The sequence below is a fragment of the Electrophorus electricus genome, chromosome 18, assembly GCF_013358815.1.
Source record: "Electrophorus electricus isolate fEleEle1 chromosome 18, fEleEle1.pri, whole genome shotgun sequence".
Lineage (NCBI taxonomy): Eukaryota > Metazoa > Chordata > Actinopteri > Gymnotiformes > Gymnotidae > Electrophorus > Electrophorus electricus.
The window spans coordinates 10,207,157-10,233,635 of NC_049552.1; the positions used below are offsets into that span (position 1 = coordinate 10,207,157).

General features: G+C 40.5%; 3 protein-coding genes across 3 annotated transcripts in view; 2 read left to right on the plus strand and 1 right to left on the minus strand.

Annotated features, from left to right (window-relative positions):
• The first annotated feature begins 1,142 nt into the window (after nucleotides 1–1,142).
• ro60 (Ro60, Y RNA binding protein) lies at nucleotides 1,143–9,295 on the plus strand. The gene is made up of 9 exons (XM_027022348.2): nucleotides 1,143–1,245; nucleotides 3,235–3,833; nucleotides 4,024–4,244; nucleotides 4,745–4,891; nucleotides 5,384–5,521; nucleotides 6,061–6,177; nucleotides 6,383–6,499; nucleotides 7,155–7,301; nucleotides 7,527–9,295. Exons 2-9 carry the CDS (start codon nucleotides 3,245–3,247, stop codon nucleotides 7,677–7,679), a joined length of 1,629 nt encoding a protein of 542 aa, XP_026878149.1. The 5' UTR covers nucleotides 1,143–1,245; nucleotides 3,235–3,244; the 3' UTR covers nucleotides 7,680–9,295.
• A 1,699-nt stretch (nucleotides 9,296–10,994) lies between these two features.
• The window catches only part of cdc73 (cell division cycle 73, Paf1/RNA polymerase II complex component, homolog (S. cerevisiae)), a 24,676-nt gene continuing 9,191 nt past the window's right edge, over nucleotides 10,995–26,479 (plus strand). The window contains exons 1-10 of the mRNA XM_035536107.1: nucleotides 10,995–11,135; nucleotides 15,110–15,215; nucleotides 15,671–15,740; nucleotides 15,831–15,893; nucleotides 16,037–16,089; nucleotides 16,339–16,427; nucleotides 16,919–17,132; nucleotides 18,381–18,479; nucleotides 20,525–20,603; nucleotides 21,228–21,292. Coding sequence (XP_035392000.1) covers nucleotides 11,005–11,135; nucleotides 15,110–15,215; nucleotides 15,671–15,740; nucleotides 15,831–15,893; nucleotides 16,037–16,089; nucleotides 16,339–16,427; nucleotides 16,919–17,132; nucleotides 18,381–18,479; nucleotides 20,525–20,603; nucleotides 21,228–21,292 — 969 coding nt within the window. The 5' untranslated portion in view covers nucleotides 10,995–11,004. The remainder of the gene's footprint in view (nucleotides 11,136–15,109; nucleotides 15,216–15,670; nucleotides 15,741–15,830; nucleotides 15,894–16,036; nucleotides 16,090–16,338; nucleotides 16,428–16,918; nucleotides 17,133–18,380; nucleotides 18,480–20,524; nucleotides 20,604–21,227; nucleotides 21,293–26,479) is intronic.
• The window catches only part of LOC113585052 (beta-1,3-galactosyltransferase 2), a 4,089-nt gene continuing 743 nt past the window's right edge, over nucleotides 23,134–26,479 (minus strand). The window contains exon 2 of the mRNA XM_027022339.2: nucleotides 23,134–25,714. Coding sequence (XP_026878140.2) covers nucleotides 24,450–25,661 — 1,212 coding nt within the window. The 5' untranslated portion in view covers nucleotides 25,662–25,714 and the 3' untranslated portion in view covers nucleotides 23,134–24,449. The remainder of the gene's footprint in view (nucleotides 25,715–26,479) is intronic.

The window sequence follows — 26,479 nt, forward strand, 5'->3', positions numbered from 1 at the left end:
CCATTGCTCCAGAGTCCAATCTTTATGCTCCCTAGCAAATTGAAGCCATTTTTGCTGGTTAGCCTCACTGACAAGTGGTTTTCTTAAGGCTACACAGCTGTTTAGTCACAATCCCTTGAGTTTCCTTCGCATTGTGCATGTGGAAATGCTTTTACTTTCACTATTAAACATATCCCTTAGTTCTACTGTTGTTTTTCTTCAATTTGATTTCACCACACATTTAAGTGATCACCGATCACAATCATTCAAGATTCTTTTCCACATTCCTTCCTCAAAGATAACGTTTCCTCACTGTCCTTCCACTTTTTAATAATGCATTGGACAGTGCTTAACCTGATTTTAGTAGTTTCAGCAGTCTCCTTACATGTTTTCTCTGCTTGGTGCATGCCAATAATTTGGTCCTTCTGAAACAGATTAGCATCTTTTTCACAACCACAAGATGTCTTTCAACATGGTTGTTTTATAAACGAGAAGCTACTTACTGCATCAGTTAAGGTTAAATAACTTGTTGCCAGCAGAAACATAATCACTCATGCAGTAATTATCCAATGGGAGGCTCTTACCTGTTTGCTTAGTTAAATCCAGGTGGTGACCTTTTTTTTTGGCCAGGCAGTGTATATGCCTATAACATATATTTTTTATATTTGGAACAACTGTCTCATTCTACTAGAATTCTCTATAGCCGACATATGTTTATTCTACGCTCAAATTCCCTTTACATGCCATGTCTGTCAAAACCAAACATATGAGAAAGAAAACTATTTGGAGGATTCCCAGCCAGGTCGGAACCATTATAAGAATTTCAAGCATCTTAGCAAAAAAAAGGGGCGTGTATTCGGGGCGTCTATTTTGTGACATTTTGTGTGTTTTACAGAAATAAGTGCGAACATAGATGCACAAAGGGAAGATGAATGAATAAATCACATTATTTTGTATTTGAAAATGAAACATTGTGCTGAGACACGAAAGTCACAAATTTTCATTCGCTGTTGGACTTCTTTTGCTCGCGTAAAATTAAACTAATTCCTGTTTATTTTCTTCTGGATGTGAACACTGATTTCTTTGGAATTCCGAGATTCAATAACCTACAATGTGAGGTCAACTGCACGGCAAGCCTCTCCCAGAAGCCATTTCGGCTGGCCCTTGTTTATCGGATTTTCAGGGAGTATCCTGCATAGGATGCAAGGCAGGAACATTTGGAATTTAAAAGACAAACCAAAAGCAGAGATTTGTCTTACGACTTCGGTGAGTACGCAGTGAGTTTGGACTGCTTGTAAACTGTTTTGACTAAAAATCAGGAAGTATTTATTGAAACACAGAAAGTATTTCTAGCTATATGTCTAATTTATATCCTACCTCACTCACAGCATCCTGCGCTGATTCCGAAGTGCTTAATCCAGCCAGCCGTTCCGCTAGGCTTTGGTAACGCTGGCTACCCGGCTAGCCAATTTATCTTAAACTACATAGATAGTTAGCGCCTTCGTCAGTTGTTACGCTTAGTACGATATTTTATTATGGTGTTTGGTATTATTTTGTTCTGTGGCTGTTATGCTCAGTGTCAGTACTTATTTATCTTTGCAGTTGTCAAGTTTTGCTGAAACCAAGCTAGATATCTAGCTAGCTAACTCTGGAAGCTAACGTTCCAACGGAAGGGATTCGCGTCAGGCCGATACAGTTATGTAGCTAGCTAACGCTACATATCGTGCTGATTTAGCTATCGCTAGCTGTCTTAACTAACAAAAGATGACAACCGTTTACATACTAAACCGTTTATATACCCATTTACATGTGACTCTGACTATATGAGCAGATATGTAGCAATGTAAACTTTTATTATAACTGAATACAAGTCTGGGTCTGACTTGGTTAAGTAACTACCCAGCTAAATGGTACGCTATCATGGCTTTGACTTTATTCCCATTGTCGTTCCTCGACTTTGGGAGCACCCGGAGCAGATACCAGAAACAACTGGACAAACTTTAAAGTATACAGTAGCGCTTACGTCAGTTATTTGCTAAATACGGTAGCCTTACCGCCCACACGTATTTTTTATTTGGCTACCTTTTTCGAATAAAGAACATTTATTCACCCACATAGCTGCATGTATCCACATCTTTTCAGGGCTGATATACATGGCTCTAATGAAGTAGGGAATAACACACTTGCGGTGCACGTCCAATAGTAAAGAACGTGGGCTTGATCATAGAAGGATGGGGTGCCTTGTTGTCGGCCAGAGGGGGATGGGCCCTGCTTTTGAGTCTTGGTTCCTCTCAAGGTTTCTTCCTCATGCTCTAGATGTCTTTATTTATTTATTTTTTTATTTTTTTATTTTTTTTTTGCCAGTTTCGCCCCTGGTTTGTTCACTGGGAGCTTGGACTCGGACATTTGTAAAGATGCTTTGTGACGACATATGCTGTAAAAAGCGCTATGTAAATAAATTTGACTTTGATATAACGTACCCCTTGGTTATGTTTTCTAGTATTTCTTTCGACAAATTGGCGCAAGACAAACGTTACTATATAAAAAAGTTGCAATATAAAATACAAGTCAAAGTGCTTAAAGAATTAAGTCAGAGGTCATCCTGGTATCTATAACCTAAGAGGTTATTGCAGAACGAGTTGAAAAATGGTTAAAGTTAAATAAAATGAACAATGCAAAATTGAGTACACAGATAAATAGGACATAAGTTATCTAGCTTTTATTTTATTATATTTTAACAATTAAAACTTGAATGTGCGCTGTACTGAAGAGCTAGACAAATGCACAAGAAAACAATAGCCTTTTTAAGCTGGTCTTAAAAGTGGCTACATTTGGAGAATATCTAACATCAGGAAGGTTGTTCCAGCTTTTGACATCTTAACTAAATGTTGCGTCACTTTTATTTATTTGTCTGGGCACTCACCAATTCATAGCAATGATCTAATCACCAGTGAAAAGTGATGATCTTGGAGGCCTGTTGAGCTTGTACTCTTCAAATAAATCAAATATGTATTTCAGTGATTTTATATGCAATTGGTCATATTTTAAAATAACAAGGGGAACAAGTCCATAAACCACCTAGAGCAAGCAGGGTTTTTGCTATTTATCCTGCTGTAATGCTTTCAAAATATATGGAGGGTTCAGGTTTTATAGTCAGCTGTTGATTGTATCAGGTGTTTTAAATAGTTAATGCACCAAAATGTCGGTGCTATGATCTAATCGGGATAAGCCAAGTGCTTTATTTATTTTCCAAAGGGATTTTGCTATGGAGGCATCATCTCCACAGGATCAGCTGTCAGATGCTCGAGAGCTGGACCTGGAGAATTCTGGGAATGTGGGTCCCACGTGGGCCGTGACAGAGGCCGTCCGCCTTCGCCGCTTCCTGTGCTACGGCTCGGAGGGCGCCACCTACAGCACCAAAGAGCAGCCGTTCTCACTTGAGAATGCCCTCACCCTCGTTCAGCTGGTGGAGGGTGGGCGGGGCTGCGAGGTGGCAGAGGAGGTCCGGCGTCTGTGGCCACTGGGCGGTGCCACATGCCCCAACGCCAGCCTCTTCGCTCTGGCTGTGTGCTCACAGCACACTGATGCCAGGGCCAAGCGGGTGGCGCTGCAGGTACTGGGTGAGCTATGCAGGGTGCCCGCGCAGCTCTTTGCCTTTGTGCAGTATAGGAAGGAGCTGAAGGGGGCAGAGCATGGGGGCATGTGGGGCCGGGCCTTGCGTAAGGCCGTAGCTAACTGGTACAACGGGCAGGATGCCCTCAGCCTCGCCAACACAGTCACCAAATGCAAACACAAGGCAGGCTGGTCCCACCAGGACCTCTTCAGGCTATCGCACATCAAGCCAGCCAACGATGGTGAGGAGCAATCCAGAAATATGAAGAATATGGAAAATATATGATCTGCTATTGTAGTTGTCCTTTTTTGTTTTTGTTTGTTTTTTGTTGTTGTTCTTGTCTCCTTTCTTCTGTAAATTTATAAAACTTGCTCTCTAATTACTTATTATTTTTTATATCAGTTTTTCTGATAGTTGTTTGTGTCTTACAGCTGTTGCTCTTATTAGCAAATATGTCACGAAAGGCTGGAAGGCAGTCCAGGAAACATATGCTGACCGGGAGATCTCAGAAGAGCTGGTGAAAGTGTTTGCCTATCTGGAGGCTGTGGAGAAGGCCAAGCATTTGACTGACGAGCTGGAGGTGGTGCATCTGATCGAGGAGCATAAGTTGGACAGAGAGCAGATCCTCACCCATCATTTAAAGTCCAAAGAGGTGTGAACCACTTGTACACAGCCCTGTGCACTTGCACTCAACTCCTTGTCTGTGATTTCTGACTGATACTGGGTTCAATTTGTAGCTTTGAAGGCAAGCTGTGAAATAAAGGTTATTGTAAAAGCAGTCAATTGTATAGATAATAATCTAAGAAATCTATATAGAAAAGCATTCGGAATCAATTATGACAAGGAGACACTTTGCAGTGAGCAGATGTTTGAGGCTGCCAGGGTTCTAAGTTTTGCAGGCTTTTTTTAAATATATATTTATTTATTTTTATTCTTTTTACCCCCTGGACTTGCATGTAGACATGCTAGTTAGAAGTAAACACATGCAGCTTTTTGTTCTGCAGTTGTTCTTGATGTTATTATTCTCCATGGTACTCTTAAGCAGCAGCTAACCTTTCCTTTGTGTTGGCATGTCAGTGAACTAGGATCCAAAAGCTTGTTTCTGAGGAACATTTGTTCATTTCAGATATACCCATGGCTTTCTGTTTTAAGGTATGGAAAGCTTTGCTAAAGGATATGCCAGTGTCTTCTCTGATGAGGCACTTGGGGAAAATGACAGCAGACAGGGTGCTGGTACCTGGACGTCCAGACGTTGCAGCTGTTTGCGAGAGGATTCAGGATGAGCAAGCTCTAATGAAGGTATGGTGAGTTTCAAGGCTCTAGTTTGTTACATACACAAAAAAAAACTACACAGTCAAATGCTTGATAGTAAGCCCCCAGGATTTGACATCAAAATAACAACATAAACATAAGAAGTGGCATGTATTATTTACAGTACCTACACAACACGTAGTTTGAAACTATAGAAACACAGTTAGACATTGCTGTTATCCCCATGTGTATTCTATCACAGTACATCCTATTCACAATATTTACAGTACACAGGTGTGTGTGGGTTATGTGTGATGGTTGGAACTGTGATTAAAACGCATTCAATTAATTTTATCGGCTGTTTAAGATATTACCTATGAGAGCCTGTGTAAATAAATATGGTATTGTTTTGACTTTTTTCTAGTGCAGTCTGTATGCCCGTTAGCAACACACACATCTGTTAAATAGATTAAGGTGTGGTAATAGACATAGTATTTGAAGTGTTTATAATCAACTGCTATCTGACTGAATTCCATCCAGACAAAAACCCACCCCTTCAGCATCTTGGTTGCATCCGAGAACTACAAGCGGGGTCATGGGAAGCGAGGCAAGCTAAAATGGGACCCAAACCATGATATTGTTGAAGCGCTGGACTGCGCTTTCAGCAAATGTCTCTCGGTGAGTGCCACTGCGTATACACTCTCATAAGCAGACAGAACACAACCAATTGGGTGATGCATTGATGTATCATTTTAAGGGTACATTTTGGTAATAAGTATGTCAACATCTATAAGAAAATATTTCAAAGGTTGTACAGTCAATAGACTTATAATGAATGCATTGCATATGACAACCTGATAATTCTAGGCATAATAAGAATTAATTTCCAGCTCCTTAAATATTATAAACACGACCATGCAAGCCAACTTAATCTGTCCCATTGAAAACAGTTAGTTTCTATTTTCACCAACAGGTAAATTGCTATCGATTTCTCTATTATATAGTTCCCTACTGTACATCCTCACTGTTATTCACCTAATTGTCTCAGTGTATCAGAGGTGTATAAGATCAAAAAGTCTTGCCTTGATTTTACATGATCTAGTTAATATAAATCATGAAATCTACCTGCTCTTTTAAGATAACCTAGGAAAGACATTTGCTTGCTGACCCAGAATTTACTGCAGTGCTGTCTTGTCTCATGTGCCCATGTCTTCCAGAACGTGGAGGGCACAGGGAGGCGTTTTTTGGTGGGAGTGGATGTAAGTGCACGTCTTGGCAGCCTGGCTCTCGGGAGCTCTGTCAGCACAGTGGCTGTGGCTGCGGCCATGAGCATGGTGAGACTGCGCCAACACCACCACCACCCATCACACCCTCTACCAATCCCCACCACCACCCCATCATACCCTCAACCCACCAACACCCCCATCCCACCATCTATTCATCACCACCACCAGCACCCATCCCACCACCTCCTTCCAGCTCCATACAGCATCCTACAAAAAACAAATCTCTCTTTCTGTCAATGTGCGGTGATTACAGGTAATCTTGCACAGTGAAGTAGAGGCTGAAGTTCTGGTCTTTTCTGAAGGGGCCATGGTTCCTTGTGCCATCTCTGGCGACACATCCATCACCCAAGTAATGGCCCAACTAGTTCAGGTAACGCTTCTCCCATAGAGAATATGAAAAGACAGGATGGTTATCAAAATGGGCATTGGTACTGAAACTGATTATATTTTTATAAAAAAAAAAAATATATATATATATATATATATATATATATATATATATATATATATATATATAAAAAATTATAAAAACACCCACTTGTGTTAAAGCTGTCCTGAGAATGAGGACAGTCCACCACCCAAATATCGGGTTGATGCTTCTCATACTTGTGATCAGAAACAGACAAGTGATTAACACAGTAGAGTGTGGCTGCTAAGTTGTGCCTGAGAACAGATGCATTATACTCTGTAATTGCACATTTTAAGATGGGTATACCAAGTATATCTAGTGACTGTAGGTGCAAGGTAGACTGTGCATGGAAAATGTACATAATCTGTTATTAAAGTGAGTGTATTTGGAAATCAAATCTCTAAAGCAGTGTCCTGTTAAAAATGAGAGGCACAACCATTTTTCCAGTTTTAGGATTCATAGAAAATTAGGTCTGTATGGAGTCGCTCACAAGAACAAGATAAATGCAGCAATGTTCCTATAATCCTGCATGAGAATTGCAACTGACGAGTCTGTGTTCAGTGACCATGTTGGTGTTTCCTTTATATACCATCAGCCCCTCTGCTCTTTCCGTCAGGCTCACAATTGCATCACCGACTGCTCTCTGCCCATACTTTGGGCCACGGACAACCACAAAATGGTGGATGTGTTTATCATTTTCACCAGCAATGAAACCTGGTTTGGAAGGGAAAATCCTGCAGAAACACTGAGAATGTATAGACAAGTAGGTAACTGCCTAGTTCCTAAAATGCATGGTATGTTGCTGATGTAAGCAAACCAAATTAAATGTCTGGTATTACTGATATTGGTGTGAAGCATCTTGCCTTGTTGCATACATTTTGCAATTTGTCTATTTATAATTTCTTTGGAAGAAGGATATTATCAGCGTTTGTAGCACTTTTGTGAAGAAAATCATCAAAAGTGTTTGTACATATGTTTCCCACATCAGAAAACTGGCGTGTTTTCCAAGTTGATTGTGTGTGGAATGACGACCAATGGCCTTTCTGTTGCTGATCCGGATGACCGGGGCATGTTGGACATCTGTGGGTTTGACTCGCGGGCTGTTGACGTCATTCGTAACTTTGTCCTGGATATCATTTGAAAGTGGCTCTCAGTGGGGCATGCAGTTCTAAATGGACTAAAGGCTCCACAGCATGGACATGCCCTGGTGAACCTGCATGCCTGATAGAGGAAAAGGGTGAAATAAAAACAAAAGAAACACAAATGAATATTTCAGCATTTTCCCTTCTTTTGCTTTCTGATTAGTCCAAATGACTAAGAAGCAGCAAATTATGTAAAAGTCCAGCGGGCTGGATTCAAATTTTAGTGACACATTCGATTTTAGGAGTTTTATGGTGTAACACTGAGTTGGACTTATATGTGCTGCTGCTACTGGCCAAAAAAGGCTTATTTGATTATATGAATTATTGGTTTTTTTGTCAGGTTTGGAAAGGCCAGAAGCTCAATATAATAAATGCTTTTTAAGGCACATCTTGAATTGTTCAACTAGTAAGATGTTTAACGATATGCTGTACATTTTAGAGGCCTTCCTTCAGATCGCATTTGATCTCTTCATGCTCTCTGTGACCTATCCATTTAATCAGAATGCTGTTCATTGTAATGTGTTTAAAATCAAAAGCATATTTTTTTTAACCTTTCCCAAACCCCCCCCCCCCCTTATTTTTGTGACCAGTATACCTTGAATGTCTTTGTTTGTTTCCCATATCCCACATCAATGAAGTCTGATTTCCTAAAAGACCCATGTGGATAACTTTGTATAATGTTTTATGCTAAAATACCTCAGTTGTTATACTGTATGGCCGGATAACTAGACAGATTTTTTTAATGTTACTGAATTTTAAATTCAAATGATGCTGCAATCTATGGTTTATTTAAGAAACAGCAGATCATCTTTGAGTTTGCATTCTTGGTGCACTTTTGACCTATTTATGGAAGACAGAGCAGTATACAGTGTACTGTAAGTGTATTGTAAGATATTGCAAGGAAGAATTTTAATGACAAAGATAACATGAGATGAACTTATTTGTAGCTGGATCTTATTGGGCTCATTTATATTGCTATTAGTTACCATATTGCGTTTTTTATTTTTACTGCTATATTTGCTCTTGTAGAAATAATTTGAATCCATTGTTTGCTAAGAATGAGTGAGAGCTAACATGTACCAATAAGCTTGTGGCCAATTATCATTATGCAAATTACTTTATGCTAATTGAAGCTTACCATCTTTCGTTGTTTGGTACAGTAGAATTGTTTTGGCTTGCTATGTAAGGTCAAATCAAGATATTGGTTTTAAGAGAAAGCTAATGTTAGTAAGAAAGCATAAAGGAGATTAAAATGTTAACGGGAATATAGAATTGATAGATTGGAGCACTAATGTCTAACACTCCTGTAGAAAAATTGCATGTTGATTTTAAGAGAAGAAAATGAATGTACTTTTGGTTGTCTGTAATACTAGAGACTTAAGAAAGACTGGTTTATACTTCCTTGAATATTGCTTTGTCAAATACTGAAAGTGCTATGTTCCAAGTGGGAGTAAAACATAAATTAGGTTCTTCCACATAAGAGGCCATGTCAAGTCAAACTGCCATAACAGCTTCTACATGGTCAGTCTCTGAAACTGACTGGGACAATGAAAAGAAATACCTGTGAGTTTACCACTTGGTTAATAAAAATTCATTTTCTTAGTCTTGTTACCTTTGCAACATTGTTTCCTGTGATATTTATATTGGTGCATGGGGACCTTGGTGTTCTTATCAAGCCAGACATTGGTGCAGTCAAATGCATAGAAATTCAAAATTAATATTGCCCCGTTTAGGAAAAAAGGCATTATGAAAGCATGCCAATAAAATAATAGATGCCTGTGGGCCCCTGTTTTCTTACAGAAGGATAGTAATTGTGGTCTTGGCTATTATTCTGTATCCCTCAATTAATAGTAGGATTATAAAGTATATTATTTGTTAATTGTTATCATAATGGACTTATACTTGACTTGCTCACTAAGGGCTTGGACTCAGACATTCGTAAAGCTGCTTTGTGACATCTGTTGTAAAAAGCGCTATATAAATAAATTTGACTTCACTTATACTGATGACGCATAAGTACTGCACATGTAAAAGAATGCTAATAGAATTTTTGTGTTATCAGAATTGTGACTAATCTCAGATGTTCAAAGTAGGAGTTTTAATTAAATAATTTGAATTAATTAATGCGGTTCTCAAAATAATTATTTTATTTAACAATGGCACATTATGGGCTAGTTCATAGGACCCAAATTAACAGCAGATGTAGACTAAAAAGAGCTTCCAATGTTGATTCTCCATTGGCTCTGCAATTTAAACCATGATTAGGCTAAACCATTGCCCGTGAAAGCAACCCTAATAGTTTATCTTTGTCTTTATATTGTAAGAGTAATCACTACATTATTTAGTATTAAAATACACATATTTTGCATGTAGCTTGTGCATTTCAGTTTTAGCACAATACAGTAGTCTTTAATTGTTTTGTCTGGTTTTGTTTTTTGCATGATATATAAATCTGCAAATAAATCTGGAAACTGATTGCATTAGAGATACATGAGTGATGCCTTTATTATTTACAGATTAATCTTTAATTTTTATTTTTTTTAACACACCACATTATCAAACAAGGGTGCAAAGGTCTATGAGAGCTGTTTCAGATTATATGTAGTGAAGTAAAAAAGCAGCAGAATAATATTCACGGTTATATGGTATCACTCAAGTTTTGCACTCAAAACGTGCGGGAGGCGTGGAACGCACGGAACGCACGAGCACCATGTGCACGCAAGTGTAATCGTATTGGCGCATCAACCGGGACAGACCGTGTGGTCTCGTGAAAGCTTATTTGACAGAATCCTCATTAAGACGTTTGGAAGCTCAGACGCGAGCACTCTTTCCTAGTGGCCAGTTAAAAAAAAAAAAACAGACATGACATCTTTAATAAAGTTGTTTTAAGATGGTATACTATGTTGAACTTTCCGAAGACATGAGACGTTGAAGAAGATGAAAGATAGTATTTCACAAGTCTAAATCTATGGTTAGACAGTAGGTTAGTAAAGTGCTCGAAGTTCTGAATGGGCTAGAATACAAAACCCCTTTAGTACAACTTAGTAAGGATAATGTTAGTCCTTAACGAATTCTTTGGCCTTCCGATGCTCAATATTTGCCTGAAAATGTATTTCTTGTATGACATACATACTAAATAATATATTAAATCTCTGACTTCGAAAAATTAAAATGAAAATAAAATTTAAAAAAATGAAAGTTGTATCTGTCCTAAAATGTAATTACACGTAGGTAGGTATTTTCCAGCAGGCATTTATTGGAGGCATTCTTTGCTGAAAAGTAACAGGGGCTTAAAGAAAATATTTCTCATGAAGACAAGTGAAGATGGCGGACGTGTTGAGCGTTCTTCGACAGTACAATATCCAGAAGAAGGAGATCGTGGCCAAAGGAGATGAAGTTATTTTTGGAGAATTCTCGTGGCCAAAAAATGTCAAAACTAACTATGTCATCTGGGGGTATGTCACACGTTCTTTTTCCGGTTCTCTTGTGTTAGCTAGCTTGCCATAGTTAACCTAGCTTGCAAGTTTGCACAGCACGCTCGCTAATCAAGTCTTCATTGCATCTTTATCCAGTGGTGATGCTATCACAGGTTAAAATGCACAATATGACAGTAACTGAGCTGTAGCTTTCGAGTTTATTTTGTTGTGCGTAATTGCGAAACTCGCTTGTGAAATTCATAACCTAGCTAGACAAATTGTGTGAAATGTTTTGGGTGGACCAAAACAGCTAGCTAGCCAAGTTAGCCATTTAGCATCCTGGCTAACTAACTAGCTCCCTTACTTGGCTTGTTCCCCGAGCCAGCGGATCTTATTTGCGCTCCGAACTCTCCAGTCCGTGCGATAAGGTCGCTAGTTAGCTAGCTAGTTAGCAAACAGCTACAAGCTAGCTTGTCGTACGTGTTGAACTGTTAAGTAGCTCTGGCAACATTTCAGTGTCACAGTTTAGCATTCATCTTTAATTTCTTGACATTAGAGGAGATGCTCCAAAGACCTTGTTAGTTAAGACGCTACTTGGGACGCTACTTACATTTACTTGGGAAGGAGTTGAAAGCTAGGTTAGCTAGCAATACCTAAGCTAACACATTTATACAGTGCCAAGTTAATTTCCCTAAACCATTCAGACTTCGTATTCGGGTGTGCAAGGTCGAGGCTTACAGAACGTTCCGCGGAACCATGATTTCAGAAAGAAGGTTTTTCTCACGGGTTTCGCTAAGATCAGGTAATTAACTATTTTCTGAGAAGTTAATGAACTTGTATGCCGGGCTAAAAGGGTTGTTCTAGTTTGACTCCCATATTAGTGTTACACGTCATTTAGTACGTTTGCACAGTTAATCCCTAATTTAGTATTTCTTATTTTCTATATATGCTAAGTAACTGTAATAAGTATTTTAAAGTGGTGCTTCACTCTCCCTTACATTTACGTTTATGGCATTTAGCTGCTGATTTTATCCAAAGCGACTTAAAATTATGACTGAATACAACTTTGAGCAACAGAGATTAAGGGCCTTGCTCAGGGGCCCAACACTGGAAACCTGTCAACCTTCTGATTACTACTCGAGTACCTTAACCACTGAGCTACCACTACCCCAATGTTATAAATGCATGGGTTTGACTCAGGACAAGCATTTAATCTTGCGCATTTCATAGGTTGTCATAACAGGAATAAGGTAATGATTGTTTGGTTTTTCTAGTTCCCATGCCTTTTATTAAAATTTATTAACATTAAGATTTTATTATTACCTCTTCCGTTACGGAAGTTACTTCTGATTGGTGTAGTGCAATCCATAGTTCCCCACTACTAGTAGTAGTACAGTCCCAATTGGCAGGACTTTCTATAGTTCTTTTCATTTGTGCACTTCGTAAGGACAGTGGGAACGTGTAAAGAACTTTTCCAGAGCACTGACCCATTAATGGTGCATGCAAGCATGGGAGAGAAAGCCAACAAGTTAATCACGTCCAAAAAGCCAAAGTAAAGATTTTTCTCTGTGATATTACTTGGGCCAAGGAAATAGGCTGGTTTGAGATCACTTCTGCAGTGATCATTCTCATGATGATCTGTTAATGTTGTTTGCACTTGGTTTCAGATAAACACACAAATGAATGTACTACACTAGGTAATACCTGCTCGTGGATGCTTGTAATCTACATGTTTAATGCTGCATAAAGCACTTCTTTATTGATTTAAAGCAGGACCAACTGTCCCATTTGATGTTTTGTTTAATTTTCCCTTTATGCCTCAGGCATGCACAAGAGAGATGAGATGAGCATTTAGCCCCACAGTACTTTTTCTTGAAATAAATCAGTCGAAATTATTTATATAATGCTTTATGCAACAAATGTTGTCACACAGCAGCTTTACAAATGTTTGGGTCCAAGCCCCCAGTGAGCAAGCCAAGGGTGACAGTGTCAAGGAAAAACTCCCTAGAGCATGAGGAAGAAACCTTGAGAGGAACCAAGACTCAAAGGGAGGGCCCATCCTGACCAAGATCACCATAATAAGTGTAGACAGTGAGGAGTGGAAAGAATGGTGAAAGAGAAAAATAAAGATATAAATAATAATAAAATGGCGGGGGGGAGCAATTAATGTCTAGTCCGTTTTTCTAGAAGTCCTAGTGTGGTCATGGTGTGCACTTGTCCGAAACCCATCCTGCATGACAACGTCCATCAAGGGCATCAGAGAAGTAGTTGGCTGGGCTGGAGGTGTGGTGGGCTACAGCAGAGGACATCAGGGGGTGGTGGGAGTAGCCATGGCAGCTGATACAGGTTGAGGCTCAGTAACATCATGACATTAGTAGTATGTGTGCCTGGGCAGAAAGAGAGAATAGATTATTAGGCATGTCTAGGTACAAGGGTATGTAATTTAGGGAACTATAATGTGCAAAGATGGACTCTGGCAGATCTAGCTATGGCAGCACAGCTAAAAGGAACCCCAAGCCAGAAGGAACCACAGACATGAGGGCACCGTGGAACTCTGCCGTTAAGAAGCTTGAGTGACGAGAGATGCAGGGACAGCATCATAACATCCAAGTTTACCAAAACTCTAAATGCCCATGGACCCCCAGATCTACACCTCTACCCAAGATGGGTAGTTAATAAAACTCCTGACTGTCAAGATGTTTTCATCCTCTGAATCTCAAACATTTACAGGAAGGTTATTTCATAGTGTTGGAGCTTTTATAGGAAAAGGCTCTGCCCCCTGCGGTAGATTTTCTTATTCTTGGTACTAGTAAAGAGCCTGCACCTTTTGATCTATGCACAAATGGTGGGTCGTAATGCAATAGGAGTTCTCTAAGGTACTGTGGGGAAATACCAATCAGTGCTTTATAAGTCATTAGAAGTATTTTATAATCAATACAAAAATTTACTGTAAATGTAAAGTAGTTAAGATAGGAGTGATGTGATCAAATTTTCTAGTTCTAGGAAGAACACTGGCTGCTGCAATTTGATCTAGCTGGAGTTTGTTTAAAAGCACTTAGTGGTACAGCCAGATAGTAAGGCATTACAGTAGTCCAATTTTGAAGTGATAAATGCATGGACTGCCTCTTCTGCATAATGTGAGGAGAGGTTCCTGAGGTTGAGAGGCAATTCTAGAAATATTATTTACATGATGTATAGTCTCTCGCTTCAAACGAGAGATTACTCCAAGATCTGTTAGAGAATATCTGGGTGGGAGACCATTGAGGTTCATTGAGTAAATGGAGATCGAGGACCTAACTGTCTCTGGGCCTAATAGAATATGCTTGTAGCTATGGTGTCCTTGTAGGACACCTTGTTGTTTGCTGACAAGTCTTCATTTTATGTTAACAAACTTTTTCTTATCAATGCTTTCCTTAACTCGCCTTTTTATTAAAGTGTATTGTCAAAAGTAAATGCATGTTATGTGACATTGGTATGGCTGCACTTCTAAACAATTTATGGGTTTCAGGACCCTATTTCTTATTGCTCTATCTTAAAACAATTGTGTAAAACTAAATAGCAAAGCAACTTGAGGTTTCGTGATTACCTTTGCATGGCCTGTCTTTGAATAAGGTGTACTGTCTTGTATGTTTTGTTATATTGTAATGTTGCTTACAAGTTCATAACTTTGATTTAAAGTGCTGTTAAATGACAATAACTGGGCAGCATGTACTTGCTGCGAAGTCTCCACTGGCAAGGACTTGAAACACAATTCCATAATCCAATTGTTCTGGCTGTTTTGTGCACCTCTGGAGAGCATGGTTTTAGAAATGAGGTTTGCCTGATTAACCGACTCGCTCGTGGAGCTTTGGTTGCCACTCCTTGTCCTCGTCAGTTTTCTAATGTGAACACCCAGCTGATGAATGCTGTTTTATAACCTGTGGCTTATACTATTAGGCAGAAGCTCCCCTTTAACACACAAATGTGTTTGTGGAATAGCAATTTTTTCCCCTTTCAATCTTTCTGAATTATAGGACAGGAAAAGAGGGTCAGCCCAAGGAGTACTACACACTGGACTCCATTCTCTTCCTACTCAACAATGTGCATCTTCCACATCCGTCCTACGTGCGTCGAGCTGCAGTAAGTGACTGTTTCTTCTGACAAGAAAATGGGTACTGACTTGTGGCATCCAGCCATTTATTCAACGATGAAAGACCAAATGGTGAATTTTGATGAATTTTTCCAGCATTATTAATGTTTTATCACTATATTCCAACAGAGTAATTGTCTTTTTTTAGTTTCTTGTAATTAAATCACCATGAGTATGCATGAGTAAGACGTGCTCATATGTAGGCTCAAAATTGAACAGCTAATGACGGTCTCTCTTATTAGTATTCTAATTGGAGCGTCTTTATTAGTATTGTAATAAGAGGGTCTGTATAAGTGTTCTAATGAGAGAATTTCTCTCTTAGTATTCTAATGGCAGGGTCTGTGTTAGTATTCAAGTGAAATGGTCTTTTTTATTTCTGTTCTGTAATGAGGGTCCTTCTTCTTGGCTTTTTAAAAAAAATATTATTAAACCTCCCTGTTTATAGACAGAGAACATCCCTGTAGTAAGAAGACCAGACAGAAAGGATCTTTTATCATATCTCAATGGAGAAAGTTGTAAGTGTCATAAATGAGTATTTAGTGATTTTTAATTCATTTAAATATGAGTTTGGGACAATTGAGTTGAATTTCATATAATTTTTCAAGCGTCATCAACAAGTATTGACAGAAGTGCCCCTATTGAGATCGGCCTTCAGAGACCAACGCAAGGTATGTGCTGAATATCTTCACTAAACATAGATGTAGGTGGTCACGCTGTGTACACAGAAAGATCACCCTTGTTTTTCTTTTTTCTTCCAAGTCTATGGTATAATGTGGCTGACTGGTAAATTTTATTTTATTTTTTTAAACAGTCAAAAGGGCTGCAGATGAAGTCTCTTCTGAAGCAAAGAAGCCAAGGATTGAGGTATTTAAAGAAAGGGAAGAAAAGGCAGTTTGCCTCCTGATATTTCTATTTACTTTCGGGATTTAAGGCCTGTGTCTACCTGTCTGTGTGTCTGTCTGTCTCTGTCTGTGCCTGCCTGACTGTCTCTCTGTCTGTGTGTGCGTGCACGTCTATCTGTCTGTGTGTGTCTGTCTGTCTGTCTCTCTGCCTGCCTGCCTGCCTGCCTGGCTGTCTGTGCGTGCGTACCTGTCTGTGTGTGTGGCGTGTAAGGATGAGGAACGAGTGCGCCTGGATAAGGAGCGTCTGGCAGCCCGTCTGGAAGGCCATAAGGAAGGCATCGTGCAGACAGACCAGATCCGGTATGCCAGGACTGACAACTACACCAACAAACCTAGTGACTAATAACCCAGAAGACAACTGTCAGTTTAACATATGACCATAGCTTCTGTCTTGCTCGCCTACTGCACCCCTCTCCAGCCTAGCAGTCTTTTTGCTTTATAAAAATTTTTTGTTAGAGCCCGTGAGCTGGCCTTGAGCTATTGGCTGGACAGGGGCATGCAATTGAGGTCACTGGCAAAACAGGCAGTTCACTCACAGCGCAACATGGCATGGAGTTGTGCACACATGCTAAAACCTGCAGTGCTCTGGCACAAAGTCCTCAAATAAGACATGCCACTCCTCTACAGTTCTGAATGACTCCAGTCTGAGGGGGAAAAAAACTTTTTTTTTTTTTTTTTTCTTGAATTTCGTTTATATAGCACTTTCTCCAACAGATATTTTAGAGAACCCTGCATGTAGCTTCTTGCTATGTCTTCATTCCTGTGTCAGTAATCCAGTGTCTTGCCTTTAGTTCACTCTCTGAGGCCATGTCTGTGGAGAAAATTGCTGCCATCAAGGCCAAGATCATGGCCAAGAAGCGTTCCACTATCAAGACAGACCTGGACGACGACATCACCCTGAAGCAAAGGAGCTTTGTGGATGCAGAAATGGACGTGACGCGCGACATTGTCAGCAGGGAGAGAGTGTGGAGGACGAGAACCACCATCCTCCAGAGCAGTGGGAAGGTGAAGGGAGTGCGAGGCTTGGTGCCTCAGTGTGCTTCAGCTAGCACCAAGGCCAAGATGGACCACTGCCAGCAAAACCCTCACTGCACTGGCCTGCAGAATCATTTCCTTTCTTTTCTTGAAAATGATCATGTTGAGAAGTAGTAACTCTCTCATAAATCCCAATGCCCTAAATCATAAATGAATGTTGCTTTCATACAAGCATGTGTATTTAGCATCGATTTCCCAAAGCAGGATTGCTGTGATTGTAGCCCTCAAACAGAGTTTGGCTTTCTAACGTTTGACTTGGGAGTTCTGAGATCCAAACACTTGGTACTGTTGTGGGCATTAGTTCATAGGTTTGATTTTGTTTCACTTCTGACCCTACTGATGAAGGTCACATACTCTTACAGTGTGCATGCCTGCCCCAAAGAAGGCAGAACAAAATAACTCCAAGCCTAGAAGTTGTCAATGCACTCAAGCAGGCAGAGCTTAAATCCATGAAGTTCTTAGCCATTTGTAGAGACTTGCTTGCATTTGCTGTACCTATCTTATCCTCCAGGTGGCAGCTGTATTATGGCTCAAGCAGACTGAGGGATTCTGTCGCAATTTTATGCTCCCACATGTTCCCCTAAATCAGAGATGATAGGCTTTGCCAAAGAACTGGATTTCTGCTTTTCAAGTTATTGATTACTGATAGACTCTCACATGCTTGTCATACAGTATTCATACACTCTACTAATGTCCAGACAGAATGAATGATTTTTCCTTAATGAAGACCAGAATAGCAAAAGTACAACAGCAGGATACAGAAAAGTAATGCTCATGAAAGTGGGGAAAAAATGTAATTATATAAGCAGAGTGGAAATGTTTCTATAAATAGAAGACTTTTATACTAGCTCATGATAAATGTCAGACAAACCTTTAAGGACTTGTATCTGAAACAAGGGTGTCCAAATACTTTTGGAGCCTACTGTGTACTTGCATTCCTTTTATTGGCTCAAAAGCCCACCAGCTCTTAAGATTTGGGTTTACATTTCCAAAGATTTAGATGCATGCCCTGCATTGATAGTGGTTGGATGTGTTTTGAGATGACAAGGCAGAAGTGCATGGTGTCCTGCATGTATTACAATTCAGCACTGTGTGCATTTTCCATTGCATTATTTTACATAGAAAAGTTCTATATCTATGGCAGTGTGATACGATTCTTTTTTTTTTCTTCTTGCCATTCTTGCCAACCCATGGTGGTGTATTGTTTTGACTTTCTAGAACTTCTCCAAAAGCATCTTTGCCATCCTGCAGTCTGTAAAGGCCAGAGAGGAGGGTCGTGCTCCTGACCAGAGACCCACGCAGAACCCCACCCAGACAGTAGGAACACACCACACCACCCGCCACCCCACCCTTACAGCCCTCACTGGTGTCATGGGCTTTTATCCCCTTTTCTTCCAGGCTCAGGGATGCATGGGTAGACAAAAGAAGGTAAAATAAAGGTGGTGTACACACTTTGTTAAAGGAAGCCTGCAGGGTATTCCACAAGGCAGTCTTCATGGGTTAGCCAGCTTTGGATTTAAGTTGCTCAGCATCTGAGCAATATCTCACAGCTGCACAATACCTTAAGCAATTCATACACTCGGTTCAGCGTGATGGTACGTGCAGACTCAGGTTGTCTCTCTATTTTAATTTATTTATCTCCTCATTACAATTCATACTTAAAATCACATTGCACACCTCAGCCTGTCTAGTCTTCTGATACTACTAAATTTTTTAAAATTAACAGTAGTCTCATGTTTTCCTATTTCCTATTGTTCTTGCTTGCTTCATTTCAACATGTCAAATATATGAGAATGTAATTGTGAAATTACATATAAACAAAATTGATCAAAGTGTAGCAGCAGCTTCTTTCAAGGCCCTGAAAGAGTGCTACAGTGAATCTTAATTTTATCCATCCAATGGCTAGAAACATAGCAGGAACCCCTATCTTACTGCTAAAATGTTGGAAAGATCACACAGCTAATCGGTGGCCACCTTCATGGTATCAATTAAGCCTAAGATTGTCACTTTGGATTAGTGACTCCAGCTCTCTTCCTGGAGGCCTGACTACGCAGTGCTCATTTCACGCTAATACCCTTCTCGTCTTTTTGTAAGCTTGCGTGGTAGTAGTACAAAATACTATCAATTTCTCAGCATATTACTGCCATTTGTCAAATAAATGGAGCTTGAAATTAACTGAAGGATTCTAAGGGAAACTCGGTTATTTAACCCACTGAAGGTCAAAGCTTCTGAGCACTGAACCTGTAAGTTTACATGTAAGGGTATTATGCATGGCACTGAGTGACCAAGGGCAGTTTGAATAAGTTACAGGATGCGTTGGTTAAAGCAAACATTCAAGGAAAAATCCAATGTGCACAAACTTTTTGACTTGTCTCATGTGGATTACACATTAGACTACATCTGACATGAGCTGGAACTGTCGAACCGTTTCTCCAAAGTACACGTAACAGAAGTCGCAGTGATGGTGTACTGGCCAAAAAGTCAAAAGCACACATCACAGTAACGCATGAGCAATTATCTTTGTTAATTGTGCATTCTGCAACGATGATTTGTAGGGCTGTGCTACTGCTGTTTTTGTGGCTAAGATAAAAGGCTGCAGGAGTGCTTAAAATTTTGTGCCAGTATTGCCCTGGAGATATTGACGATAATATTAATTGGGGCTGGGTGTAGTTGGAAATGTTTTGATACCAATTCCAAAACAATAATCTTCCAGACCTATGTGCCCACTGTAATTTCATAGTACAATAAGCATGATAAATGAGAGTTTAAAAAAAAGGGGGGGGGGGGGGGAGAGATTGATCTCAGTACCTCCAGAAGTATCATTTTAGATTTCATTCCACCAGTGCCTTTTGATAGTGGAATTTCATGGGCCAGCCCTAGTCATAATGTGAAAGAAACTTACATGAGAACATTAAATGCTGAGTCTGTTTAAGATTAATGGAAAAATAATGCAAAAATGAAAATTTACATGAGCGCATTAAATGTTGACTGATCTTGACAGATGTCTAACATTGATAGTGTATAAAGAAGTAGTTAGCAAAATATTTATTTATGTAATGACCAATAAGATAATCTGGTAATTTTAAGGCCAAGTGTCAATATTTAGAATATCATGATTTGTATAATTTTCAAATGGTAATAGTTATCTTAAATTAATATTGCAGGTTGTGTTGTCACTCTACCCATCCGAAAAGAAGGGGCAGGTCACTGTAGTTTTGTGACTTGTTCTGCCACCACACCCCTTTTAATTAATGCTGTTTGTGCTTTTTATGCTGCATCAGAGTAGCCTTAACCCTCCTCCTGCTTGGCACTGGTGTTGAGCTGCAACATCTCTGATTTGATTTTCGTCTTTTCTGCCCAAGGATCCAGCAATTCGAAACAAACAGCCAGTTCCAGCAGCCTACAACAGATACGATCAGGAGCGATTCAAAGGGAAAGAGGGTAAGTTCAACTTAAAAGGCTATTCTGTTCAGCAGCTCCTCTCTGTCCCCCTACTTTTATTTTATTTGTGCCCCCGTTTGGAGCAGAGTCCTACCAGTTGGTTATTACCTGTCAGCCTGTAAAAATAAGCTGATGTCTAGTCTGATGCTCAAAAGTACTTATTTATGGTGGTCTGCTAGAAAAATGATCAGCAGTGTTGCTTCAACAGATGGTTCCTTTTGTAATGCAGTTGCATCTTGGGGGTGGGTTGTCCTGTACTTTCTTGCAAACGTCAGCAAAACTTTGAAGTATTGCACATAAAAATGAAGAAGCATTTACCTTGACTTGGGGGAGTTTTAAGGCTTTGTGGGGAGAGGGTAAAGGAAATGTGTTGGGTAGCATTGCCTAAATTATAGCAGATGGTATGCTTTTTATTAAAAAGCATTTACTCTATCTCAGGTGGTTTAAGATCTGGCACCCATCCAGGTGATGAAGTCCAGATGTTCTCAGTATCTCAGATGGGGGTGTTTTGTTCATTGACCTTTCACCTTGCCAGCATGTGCTTACTGACATTGCCTACTGACTGTTGTAGCTGTGCTCTTCATTTGAAGAGTTGTTGCTGATCTAATGCCTCTCTTGTCATAGAAACGGAGGGCTTCAAAATCGACACAATGGGAACCTACCACGGCATGACCCTAAAGTCTGTGACGGTAAGACTCGGGATCAATTAACTTTAGCTTTTACCTTGAAATGAAAACTTTGCTCATTAATATTAAAGTTGCAGTCTTTGTTTCATAGTTTAGTACAGTGGTTACCAAACCTCTTCTGTAGTGCTCTATAGATTTTCGAGAACCCGCCCGCCCGCAACACAAAAACATGCGTCTTTTTTTGTTTCCAAACTCTGCTGGAATTTAGTTTTTAACATTGAAATTCATACAGGACTGCAACTTCTTATTGAACAAAAAGTGACTAATCACATTTACAGCTTTTTACAAGACATGCATATATTATGTATCTTTAATTTTTTTACTGTGCATTAATTGATTTCAACATATTTTCTCAAAATTGACTGCACAAAAATGGCTTTAAAACTTAACCTGCTCCCCGAGAGAAAAAAACTAAAACCTGAGTATTTGCTCTGCAAAACTTACACCTTTTAATTCCCACATCTGTTCAGAGACTTGTCTGGGCTTGCTTTGCGCTGCATTTCTTCTCAAGCTGGGAGACTGCTACTTTTAGTTCATTTTCAGTGTCTAGTGTTGATCTATATTTTGTCTTGAGTGAGGTCACTGCAGAAAAGCCTCTCACATAGGTAGTATTTTTCAAAAGAAGGAGCATGAATACAGCTCTCCCCCCTGGCAGTGGGTAATCGTTCTCAAATCCAAAATGCAGCTTATGTCTTTGACTTTAAATGCAGCCTTGTTCTTGAATCAGAGGTGACATCAATGTACTGTTCCATCTCTGCAGTACTGAAGTTGGCAGGTGATGTTGCACTGGAAAACATTCGTATTCTTTACGATCCTGCACTGGGAAATACCTCTGAAAATGTTTTTGTAGGGCTGAGATTTGCGCTTTCATGCATGAGATCGTGTCTTCTTGACCTGAAATGATTTCAGGTTCTCAAAGGAATCGGTATTTCCCTCCTTAACTTTCTGCTCCCACATCTCCAGTTTCCTTGTGAATCATGTGATTTTGTCTGACAGGTATAGAAGGTATGTGTTGGTGCCTTTCATCTGCAGCTTTAGTTCACTGAGGTATGCAGCTTTCATGAGGAATTTATTATTAAATTTGAGGGCAAGTTCATTACCTTCTACCTCCAAAAAGATGCTGATCTCATCTCACAGTTCAAAGACCCTGGTTAAAACCTTCCCATCAGGCCTTACTGTAAATCAAAACACCTACTTGGACAGATCTCTCTTTCCTCAAAAAAAAAAAAATCTGGGATTTGACAGATTGTGTTTTGCTGTAGTTTACTGTGGCAATGACAACCGTCATGACATTGTTCATCTCGGGACTCTGTTTTTAGAATCCAGCTCTTCTCGGTATCTCATGCAGTCTGTCCACTGCACATTGCGGGAACATTGGCCCACGTCGTTTCCCAGCCATTGCCTGAGCCCTGAGCCCAATAACTTAAGTTTGTCTGCAGTGACTCTGCTAGATTGTTTGCAGATCCTCCCTCAGATCATCAATGAATCAGAAGTACTTTATCGGTAAACAGTCTTTGTTACTGTCAGTTGCTTCATCCATCTGCAGAACAAAGTGCCAGCCTTCCTGTAACTTGTCATTAGTCTGCTCCTCTATGTCCTTTGACACATCATCAATGCCCCTTGCGACAGTATTGTGTGATGGAGGAATTGACTTTAGCTTGCTGGATGTTGTCATCAACTATAGTTGAAACGATATCGGTAGCAGAGAGAAGTGTTAATTCCTTAGCATTTGTCTGCAGCTTCTTACACTCAGCAACCCATTGTTGTACTGGAGAAGCTGAGCTGTGTGTTTAGCTGGGAGCCCTCTCCCAAACTAGTACATCTTATGCACCCCCCCCCCCCCCCACTTTTGCTTTGCCAGCTCCAAGAGATAAATCATGGTTTAGTTCTGTGACCTGTTTTTCTGCATCAAAATTCATAGCCTGATTACCATTCCCACCCACTCAACCCAGATTCAGACAACATAAAAAAGTGTGCACTTGTAGCAAAACACAACACTAAATAGTTCAGTTTCTCTCCCAAACCCTCATGAAAGCTACTTTGTGGAAAAATAACTTAAAATATGTATGTTTTTCACAAAGCAGCTTTCATGAGGGTTTGGGCCTGAAAAGAGTCCATTGAGCAGGTCAAAGGCAGGAAAATACTAGTAGGTTGAGGATGGTATTATTATGAAAGCTGTGATGAAGAAAAATAATTAATCCTTTAATGTTCAGAAAATATAGAAAAACAGGAACATGGAACAGTGACTGCCAGGTTTTAATTATTTTTTTCTGCACCTGATGATAAATTGTGTATGAATTGTGAGAGCTGAATTGAGAACAATGATGAATAACCATGCGTACGACTACAATAGTGCAAATTATTCTACGCCACCATGCTGAGGGTGGAAGGGATGTGGTCACCGGCCTTATTTGTTATTTAGATCTTCTTCCCTTCATCACCTTTCTAGATAGTAATGAGGTTTAAACTTCTTTTGCACTTGTTAGTGCTCACTTGCCTCGTCTCCAGTGTGAACATATACACAAACATGCCCATTAACCTCCACAATCAATCCAGTGCTGCTTGTATAGTTGTATATGAGCTTGTATACGTTCACTAAAGATGACACTTAAGAGCACTTTTAATAGTGATGGAAAGGAATCGCACGTTATTAGTGTTACGTGGTGAACATGTAAATTATATTCTCATAAATTCTCCTAACCTGTAAGTTCAGGTAAAGTAACTTTATATGACAGCGAGACATTAGAGAGAGTCACATAAGAGGTGATGAAGCTGAATATTTCTGAACAATGTGCGTGACACACAAGCGCATGAGGCTTTGAGGAGGAGAGGTAACTTTACTTTAAAATAACTGCAGGGTGCTGGCTTCGTAATATAATTTCTGCAGTACATCTCTCACTTTCTTCACAGTGCACACTGTTCTCTTAAACGTCACACCCACAGTTCTGCTTAGTCTGCACAAGGGAAGTCAGATTCACGTAAACTTTTTTGACCCTCACATTATTCCCATTTTGTTACATAGCGAAAGTGTACTTTCTTGATGCAAAGCTTTTCAGAGGCTGAAAGTGTGGTGTGTTTGTTTTTTTTTCTTTCCCCCTGTTCTTAGTCACCACGTCCATCCTTCAAAATGTTTGCAGAGCAGTTTTCTTTGGCGACTCCTTCATACTTTCTTCTTTGGCAGTTCTGTGCAGGCGTTGTGCTTGTTGCTCTGCAGGTGATGCCAGTATTTCACTAACTCGGTGGGGAGGAACTGATGAGAAGTTATCAGGTGGCTGTATTTGCAGCTGGAATAAGACACCCTCCAGTGGTTGAACAGGAACTCATTTGGGGGTGGGACTGGCTCGATCCTCAGCTTGGCAAGGCAGAGTCCCACGTAGACATCCTCTAGGTGCAGCCGGCGTATGCTCAGAGAAGCCCTGTAGATCAGCTTTGCCATGTCGCCTGAAAACACGTACCCTGTGCCGGAGCAAAATGTTGGGTACCGCTTGCTGGGGTACAGCTCATGTGGCATGTACCACTTGCTGTCCTTGTTCCGGTTCGGGGCATAACCTCTCATGAGGTAGCCGGTGAAATACTTCCACCTGGGTGGGACGATGGGCTTGAGGAGCTTTTGGATGAGGTATTCCGTGTTGACAAACATGTCACTGTCCGTCTTCATGACATAGCTGGTGCCAGGGCAGTATGTAGCCACCCAGTTCATGCCCATAAGCGTCTTGAGAGTGAGGTTGTAGTAGGAGTCGATGTACTTCTGCTGGATGATGTCATGGTGCAGTCGGCTCTCCGCCTCGATGGCGTGCTGTACCTGGCTGCCCAGGCCGTAGTCACCTTCACCCATTCCCAGGAGGAAGAGACGGATGAATGCAGAGCCAGTGGCCACACTCTCATTCCCCCAGGTCTGCCTGATGGCATCCCTGGCTTCCACGTTGTGAGATCCAACGGCGATCAGCAGCACCAGGAAAGGATCCCTGTCCTGGCACTTGTTTGCCTCATTGATGATGTAGCTGTAGGGTTCTACTTTGAGTACACTTTCCACTATTATCTCCTCACTCAAGCTGGCGTTGGAGCCTGTGGAGATCTTTGACTCCTGCTGAGAAGTATTGTCCAAAAGTGAGCTGAGGTTTGCCCCAGGCCTTGGGGGCGCAGGGGACGCACCTGCGTCTCTCCACATGTGTTGCCTGGCCATGCTGTGGTTGGCCCCGGTCACCGCTGCTGTGCCGGCCCTCTGCCCCGGGTACACCGTGCCCCTCGCTAGCTGGCCCTTCTTCCCCACCAGCCAGCTGTGCTGCCCAAACATGAGGAGCACTCCCACGCACAAAAGCACAAGGAGCAGCATGGCCACATTCGCCCGGCAGTGCCGTCGCCTCCAGCGCATGGTCCCGGTGCTCGGACACACCTCAGCAGAGCAGTCAGCTGCTACATCCAGACCTGGACACACACACAGAGGAAAACATGTTTCATTTTGATTTGCTCTAAGAAGCTTTCCAGTGAGTATTTTATACCGCTTGCTACTTATTCCAACAAGAGCAAAAGCATGAAAAGCATGGAAGCTCTATCCAATGAATGTGATAGAAGCTTTTGTGTTCTGTGTGTTAAGCTGCGTTTCACAGAGCTGTGAAAGTTCTTGCATAATTTGATTTCTTTAAATATATCTTTATAATTTTATATTCCAGTGCAATATAAATCAAATATTACATTTCAGCTTCTTTGACACACAGATTATGAAATCTTTAGCTCAGAGTGTCTGTCAATGGCATGGTGCTAGACTAAAATGAGTAGAGGTCTAAGTGTGCAGTAGACGGAAAAGAGCTTTTCTAAAAATCCCAGTTTTCTAAAGGCACCTTTTAATTCGAAGGATTTTTCCCCACAGTTTTCACCAGCTTTCAGGTTACAGGAATTTGACGGAGGACACTTTGGACCTTTTTAATGAGGACATTTTGACTAATTTGTCTAATTACTTCCTATAGAGCACGTGCAGACCAAAGGACTAGTTGCCATGGTGTGTATTATGTTTTTGCTATCTGCACTGCGTTTTCCCTGTTCCGCCATTTAACACGACCAATGGGTTGTTTTTGGGCTAAAAATATCCCCCCTACCACATACTAAATTAGAGATGCCAATTGATGGGCTCTATTGCCAGCCAGGGGCCAAATGTTGCTGTTTTGTGGATCTGATCTTTTGCCAACCCTCTAC

Bases quoted from the DNA above. Each gene is read 5' to 3' on its own strand.
- ro60 (XM_027022348.2), top strand. From the start codon at position 3,245: ATGGAGGCATCATCTCCACAGGATCAGCTGTCAGATGCTCGAGAGCTG. The intron at 6,178-6,382 runs GTGAGACTGCGC...CGGTGATTACAG, and splicing joins TGGCTGCGGCCATGAGCATG to GTAATCTTGCACAGTGAAGT. The intron at 7,302-7,526 runs GTAGGTAACTGC...TTCCCACATCAG, and splicing joins CACTGAGAATGTATAGACAA to AAAACTGGCGTGTTTTCCAA.